We start from the raw sequence: 7,524 nt of genomic DNA, 5'->3' as shown, positions 1-7,524 counted from the left end.
ATCCCGCAGAGCCGGTCAAGGGATCGGGACCCATCTTTCCCCAATTTATTTTCTTTTTAAGCGAACGGGGGGGGGGAGGTTTCGATCCTGCACGCTTAGCTCAATTTTTGGAGTTTACAGGACGAGGCGAATCGATCTAATCTCCCCAGCGGTTTCCAGATTAGCTCCCCCCTCCCCACAAGAAGGAGAGACTCTCGGTCGCCCTTGATAGCTCACCTCACCCTCCCTCTCACTCTCTCCCTAAACAGGTTCAAAGTACAGTGAAGAAGAAGAAAAAAAGATTTGGCGATCTCTTAGACACCCTGGTTCTGAGCGCAGCCAATTCTAGACAGGGGAGAGAATCCTGGTGCGGCTCTCTCTCCCCCTCCCCTCCTGCCCAGTACCACCCCCCTTGCCCATCATTTGCATGCTGCAAGAATGCCCCCGCCTGCCCACTTCATTTGCATATCTTATATTGCCTAATGGAGATCATCAAATTGGAGTAGAGGCCGGCCGAGGCATCCTTCGAGGGTGATTCTCCAGTGATCCTCTCTGCAGAAACAGGTGTCAAGACTGGAGATTCGGGGGGTTACCATCCGAAAGGGAAGCAAAGCTGGATTTCTGAGGGTCGGGAGTTTTTTGGAGGGTCTCTTTCCTCACCCCTTCCCTAACCCTTCCCCCCCTTTCCCTCCCTTTCTCTCTCTCCTTCCCCCCTGGTTTAAAATGGTGTCCAAATTGAGCGCTCTGCAGCAAGAACTTCTCGAAGCGCTCCTCACCTCGGGGGTGACCAAAGAGGTCCTGATCCAAGCTCTGGAGGAGCTGATGCCCACCTCCGGCACCGCCAGCGGGAATAGCAACACCGCCAGCAACGGCGCCTACGGGGTCAAACTGGAAAACTTGCAGCTCTCGCCCAGCAGCGGCGGAGGCAGCGGCGGCCCCGACGTGGACAGCAAGCCGGTTTTCCACACGCTGACCAACGGGCACGGCAAGGACAAGCTGTCCGGGGACGAAGGCTCCGACGACGGGGATGACTTCGACACCCCGCAGATCCTCCGCGAGCTGCAGGCGCTCAACACCGAGGAGGCGGCCGAGCAAAGGGCCGAAGTGGAGAGGATGATCAGGTAAAAATTAGGCAGCGGGGACGGACGGACGGATAACCGGGCTCCAGGCAAGCCGGGGGCGCAGCACCGCGCGCGGAGTGAAAGGGAGAGGATGGAACGTCCAGATCAAAAGGGGGGAGGATGGAACGTCCAGATCAAAAGGGGAGGATGGAACGTTCGGATAAACGGAACGTTTGGTCGGACGGAGCGTTCGAAGCCGGCGGGAGCCTTTGGCGCAAAAACTTTTTAAAAAAGAGCACGGAAAAATGGGGGGTGGGGTGGTTTTAGAAGTTTCTATTTAAACTCTCCCTCCTCGCCCCCACAGTGCATCCCCATTTATTTCATGTCTCCTATTGAAACATGGATCGATTGGGGGAACCCACCCACCTCAAAATTTTGCCCAACCACGTTGTGATCCCCGTGGTCAGCATACATATGCCTCACCCGCGCGCAATTTGAGAAGGCTTGTCTGGATTCAGGACCGAGGTGTTCCCCTTATTCGGCCACCCCCTTTTAAATACATGAAAACTGATTGCCATGCTCCCTAAAACAAAAGCCGAAAAGCCTGCTTTCCCAGGACGCGGGCGGCTCGATCTTGTGCGTGTTTTACCCGGGAGTTAGTCCACTGTGTTGAGTGGGGTCTTCCTTTCCTAGGAAGCCTGTTTTAGGGGTGCAAGTCCCAAGAGAAATGAAAAACTCCCGCCTTCCCAGAATCCCCTCACGTGAAACCCTTCCCTCTCACGCCCAGCAAGCTAGTAAACAAATTGTCACGGTAAGCAGGGTATATATACTATGTCTTTTTATTATTATTTTACAGAATTTGTAGATTGCTCCAAAAATCGAAAATAAAATAAAAACCCTCTAAACTGCTTACCATGATTCCACCCGCCATTTCAATAGGTTGAGCGGGAGAAAAAGTAATATTTGGACTGGATCTTTTTTTAAATAGAAAAGCCAAAATATTGGCCACGCTTAGGGGAGAGTAAGTCCCATAAAATGCAAGGAAATTAATTTCTGAGCGAAATTCGCCTAGGATTCCGCTGCAGTTTTTTCTGAGAAGATGCAAAAGAGCCCAGTCGCTGCTCCGCTGCCACAGCTGTTCTTGTGGTTGTGCTTTTTGAAATCGACTTACCTAGAAGTTGAGTTTCCAGCTGCCCTCTGCCCCTCCCCTCAGACGCTTCTTTGCCCAAGGTGAAGGCCAAAAGGGAAGAAGGACGAGACTTAAACCGCTTGAGGGAGGGAGGGGGATAATTTCAAGGGGGTGGTGGAACAACGTGGGAATTCTTCCTTTATTTCACATCATCTTGTTTAAATGGGCTTTTCTTCGTGTGAGCGTGCACCTGTGTGTACATAATTTGTATAATACCGTATACATAGAGTAGATATCACATCTGCAAGATACGTATGTATTATGTCGTGCCTTAATTAGGCATTGCACGCGTTATATGGATGACGCACGTGTCATTCGTTGAAGGTCAAAAAATTGGTGGATTTTGACAGTCTCAGGTGAATTTCGGGACGGTCGGAAACTAGGCAGGCAACTCCTTGTGATTCAGACACAAATCGCTGGCGATTAGCTTTGCTTTTCATTTATTCGCAAGGACTGCCTGGAATTGGCAGCATCGACGCAATGTCGAGAAGTGGCCAAGTTTTGTGGGATTCGCTGACATTCTCTAATTTAAATTGATGAATATACAATATTTTAGTGAAGCACACACACTGTGGGGAATTTTCAGCACCTATATTTGTACATGAATATCGACAAGCGGCCAACTTTTCCGAAGTCGCTCTTATACAACGTTGACTGACCCATATTGTTGAATATATAATATTTGTGTGTGTGTGTGTGTGTGTGTGTGTGTGTGTGTGTAGATATATACTCCTCAGTTGCTTTTTCTCAAAAAAGACAAATCATAAGCATGATAACCCATAATAAATAATAATAATCTGCCATCATCTAGTCAAGAAGCCATCCATCATAATCAATAATAATAGCGATATAAAGTCCATAAAGAGAAGTGGGAGTTTGTTGTTAAGGGGTATATAACAACAACAACAACTAGTAGTAGTAGGAGGAGGAGGAGAAATATATTTGTGGGTAGGCCCCAGAGAGAGAAGTGTGAGTTTGATTAAAAGGGAATCTAATAATAATTAACTCCGAGTAAACCCTTCCACTTCCTAGTAAGATTTCCCTCCCTCCTCTCTCTGCAAAAACTTTTCTTTTGTCAAATAAGCACCTCGTTTGCTTCCATCCCCTTCTCGGTCCAAGTTCCTCTTCTCTTCCCTTCGATTTGTTAGCTAAAGATCTTATAAATATGTGTGTATCTCTCAACTGAAAGTCAGCTGAACGGCTTTGACAAGTTGGTTACTAATTATCCCGCGTAGTTTACGATTTTTTTTTCCTTTAGCAAAATATCAACTAAATAAACTCTGCTATTTATTAACCCCACACCTCAATTTAAAGAGAAGCTGGGGATTTCTTCCCGGTTTAGCTCAACTCTCCTCAGCGGCCTAGAAGCCAACAGCTCAAAAATGGCTTTCAGTCTAAAGGTAACTTTTTAAAAATTATAATAATACTTTTTTCTTGATTTATTCTGATGGAATGTAATTGACTAGGGTTAGGTTAGGTTAGGAGAGCCAAGCATAAATATATTTCCTATTATTCCCATCCTGCTTTTTTTTTTTTTTTAAAAAAAGCTATTTAAATGGGAAAATACGAGGTGTTTTGTTTTTTAAAAAGGACCCAGGAAATTCAGTAGTGTTTTGAACGATTTGTTTCGTCTAATTCAATTTCGTTGAAGTGTGTTCAGTGGGATATGCTTAATGTTTTGAGGATCGCAGCCTGAATTATTAAGGTACTTTTTGGCACCCGATCCAACGTATAATTTACTCGGAAGCAAGTTCCAGGGAGTTCAGTCGCGCTTGCTCCAATTTTAACTGGGCAACATAGGATTTAGTGAACGGGACTTTTTCGAACAAAGGGGGTTAGGAACGGGGGCTGTGTGGGCTGCAATCTACTATTGTCCGTTTACTTTGGAAGCAACTCAACAGAAACTGTGGCTTACTTCAGAGTAAACCTACCAGAACAAGGCCACACTTTTGGATCCCATGGGTTGGCTGGGGAAGTTCATCCCGGAGACCACGTTTCTTCTTTTGTGGCCGGATCTTAACCAAGTTTCCTTCGTTTATTTCCAAAGGCGCTTACTTTTGAGTAAGCGTTTTTTAACAGCCTATATACATAAAAGAGGCAGATCCTGCGCGCGCCTTTGTCCACAAGTCAACCCCAGTGAGTTCAAGGAGGTTTACTTTCCGGTAAATACCCAACTGCTTGGTTTAAACTGGTAGGCATATCGCCCCAAAGAAACACTCCGGTCCCATTTGGACGTAGCAAACGTCCCTTGATTTTCAGTGCTATTGACGTACGGGTAATAAATGTCACGAGGGGTGGGTTTGGGGAACGGACAACCTTCTTCCCCCCCACAAAAAAACCCCTAACCCCCTGAGATTTTCAGGCCAGTATGTCAATCCAATTGCCTTGGACAAACTCTGGAATTAAAAAAAGGCTTGAAACCACTATGCCTAATTTTAACAGCTCCGAGAGAGCAGGGACCCGAAGCCCCTTCCCCACCACTGGTCCGTTTACACGCCATATAATAAAACCGGAGCATTTGTATACGTGCTGCCGGAGCATTTGGAAATTGGCAGCACGGTGCTCTTTCAACACCCCCCCCCCCATCTAGGATTGCGGCCTAAACGTTGTAGAGGCTGCAATCTTATCCACGGCTCCTCGGTTAGAAAGGAAGAGGAAGCGAGGCCCGGTTTGAATTCAGTGGGGCTGACTCACGAGTAAACACGCACAAGATCAGGCCGCGCCCTTCTGGGAGAGAGAGAGAGAGACCCTCGGCACCTCTTGTAGGCTAAAGGGATTTGGCAAGGCGTTTTGTGGATCCTAATCTGGTCAGTTTCCCATTGATCTGAATGATCTCCATTCGCAAGGGGTCCAGGCCTCTCTCGATCCACGCTCGGGCCGGTTCGTAACAGTCCGATCCAATGAATGCGTATTTACTTAGAAGCGAAGCCCGTTGAGTTCAATGAGTTGGGGACTCCCAGGGAAGTATGGGCATAGGATTCCCAGTGCGAACTTACTCAGAAGTAAATTCAGTGGGGATTGCAGCCCAGGAGAATTCCACCGGAAAGACCCCCAGCAGCAAGCAGAATCATTTCTTCAGTGATTGCATTTTAACTCTGTTCCACGAGGCAGGAACCAGTTTGGAGTGCCTATGCACAGCATAGAAAACATGCAGAGAGGACCAAACCCATTTTTATCGAGGGCTTTCATCCAAATTCCCAAATTTTCATATTATTTTATTTTGGCAGATATTGTTGCAAATATTCAGTCAACCAAAATGATGGTTTTGGTGTGTGTGTGTGTGTGTGTGTTTTGGTGTATTATCAGATGTTAGGATGTATGGCAAAATGGAACCTCCCAAGTCTGGAGCAGTCTACCTCTGGGCCACAGCTGCTTGGCACTGATAGGAGGGGAAGTTCATATCTTGCCAAGGGTTCTGAAACTCATGTCTTTCAAGGGGAGGTTGCCCAGCTTGTCAGGAACCAAGAATGATGGACACTTCCCCCTGATGCATACAATGAAGCAGTTCTTACGTTTAAATAAATCTGACCCAAATCTGATGGCGTGGAAGATACTGGAGAACATAAACTTCCAGCACGTGGGGACTGGCTGTTATTAATTTATTTCTATAAATCATCAACAGAAAGATACACAAGAGCTTGCGATTAAAAAAAGAGAGAGAGGGGAGGAGGGTTATTCATTGGCAAAGTTGTAAATCAAATCCTGGTTTTGTGTATGTACCCACATGTGTCTCTGTGTAGCGGTGGGGGGAGATGTTGGTTGGTTAAGAAGTGAAGAGGGAAAGCCTACACAGATTTCCCCCCGCCGCCACGTCTTTCAAAGCACACCCTTAAATAAATAAGCACAAGCATGGTAGCTGTGCTCTTGCAGGAAGGCTCCTCAAATATTGCCTTGGCCTGACCAGCTTAGTCAATTCGCTCCAAGGCATGTCATTCCAGTTGGCACCCAGTCTTACTTGGAACAGGGACGCGGGTGGCACTGTGGGTTAAACCAGGACTTGCCGATCGGAAGGTTGGTGGTTTGAATCCCAGCGACGGGGTGAGCTCCCATTGCTCAGTCCCTGCTCCTGCCAACCTAGCAGTTTGAAAGCACGTCAAATTGCAAGTAGATAAATAGGTACCACTCCGGCGGGAAGGTAAACGGCGTTTCCATGCACTGCTGTGGTTTGCCAGAAGCGGCTTAGTCATGCTGGCCACATCACCCGGAAGCTGTACACCGGCTCCCTCGGCCAATAAAGCGAGATGAGCACTGCAACCCCAGAGTCGGCCACGACTGGACCTAATGGTCAGGGGTCCCTTTACCTTTACCTTACCTGGAACACAGCAATCAGCCTTATACTAAGTCAGACCAATGGTTCCTCTAGACCAGTGTTGTCTACACTGACTGACAGCTGCTCTCCATGGTTTCAGGCAGAGGTTTCTTCCAGCCCTACCTGGAGATATGCTGCAAATTGAACGTGGGGAGTTCTGCATGCAAGGCAGATGTTGTACCCTTGAGCTAGGGCCTTTCCTTTGATATGGTGGTGCTGGATTCACATTTGTGGCTGGTTGAAAGGGGCACCCAATCCTTAGAATCATAGAACGGTAGAGCTGGAAGGGACCATGCAGGTCATCTAGTCCAACCCTCTGCCATGCGGGAATCTTTTGCTCAATGTGGGGCTCAAATCCATGACCCTGTGATTAATAGAGTCTCATGCTTGGGCGGGGAGTGGAGGTGAAAACGGAACTGCGAAATCAGAGGACGCTAATAGGGGAGCTGCTACAAAAAACCAATTTCCTGTAAGCCTGCTAGATGCCATTGGACTTTGAATCCCATCAGCCCCAGACAACATAGCCAGAGGTCGGGGATGATGGGAGCTGTGGTTCAGCAACATCTGGTGGGTACAGGTTCCCCATCTCTGCCCTTGGGACATCTGGCTAGTTCCTGCTGCGAAGAAAGGCTGGACTAGCTTGTACGCAGTCAAAATAAATTAAAAAATTAAAATATTGTCCAGTAGCACCTTCGAGACCAGTTGGTCTCGAAGGTGCTACTAGACAAATTTTTTATTTATTTTGACTTATATTATTTATCGCTTCTGGGCTCTTGCAAGACTAACACCCCCACTTCAGCCATAAGTGCACCGCCCCTCAAAAAGTGAGGAGATCAGCTCCCTCTTGATGGTAGGACAAGGTAGGATGGTAGGGTCATGTGATGCTAAAATTTGGCGCATCCCCCCCACTGTTCTACACTGCAATCAACAAGTCACGCTTCCCTAAAACTGCCTCTGGTTGGGTTGTGAGTGTTAGAACATGCTAA

At 47.4% G+C, this 7,524-nt stretch overlaps 1 protein-coding gene across 3 annotated transcripts in view; it reads left to right on the top strand.

The window, feature by feature from the left end:
* Nucleotides 1–383: 383 nt before the first annotated feature.
* The window catches only part of HNF1B (HNF1 homeobox B), a 60,711-nt gene continuing 53,570 nt past the window's right edge, over nt 384–7,524 (top strand). For 2 of the 3 annotated variants that reach the window (XM_079955646.1, XM_079955644.1), the window contains exon 1: nt 388–1,100. In XM_079955646.1, coding sequence (XP_079811772.1) covers nt 703–1,100 — 398 coding nt within the window. In that variant the 5' untranslated portion in view covers nt 388–702. Of the gene's footprint in view, nt 1,101–7,524 lie in introns of all 3 variants that reach the window. The other variant, XM_079955645.1, reaches the window with a different exon arrangement.

Source organism: Podarcis cretensis (genome assembly GCF_951804945.1).
Source record: "Podarcis cretensis genome assembly, chromosome: 15".
Lineage (NCBI taxonomy): Eukaryota > Metazoa > Chordata > Lepidosauria > Squamata > Lacertidae > Podarcis > Podarcis cretensis.
The sequence above is the reverse complement of the archived record's forward strand: the minus strand, read 5'-3'. Positions and strand labels throughout refer to the sequence as shown.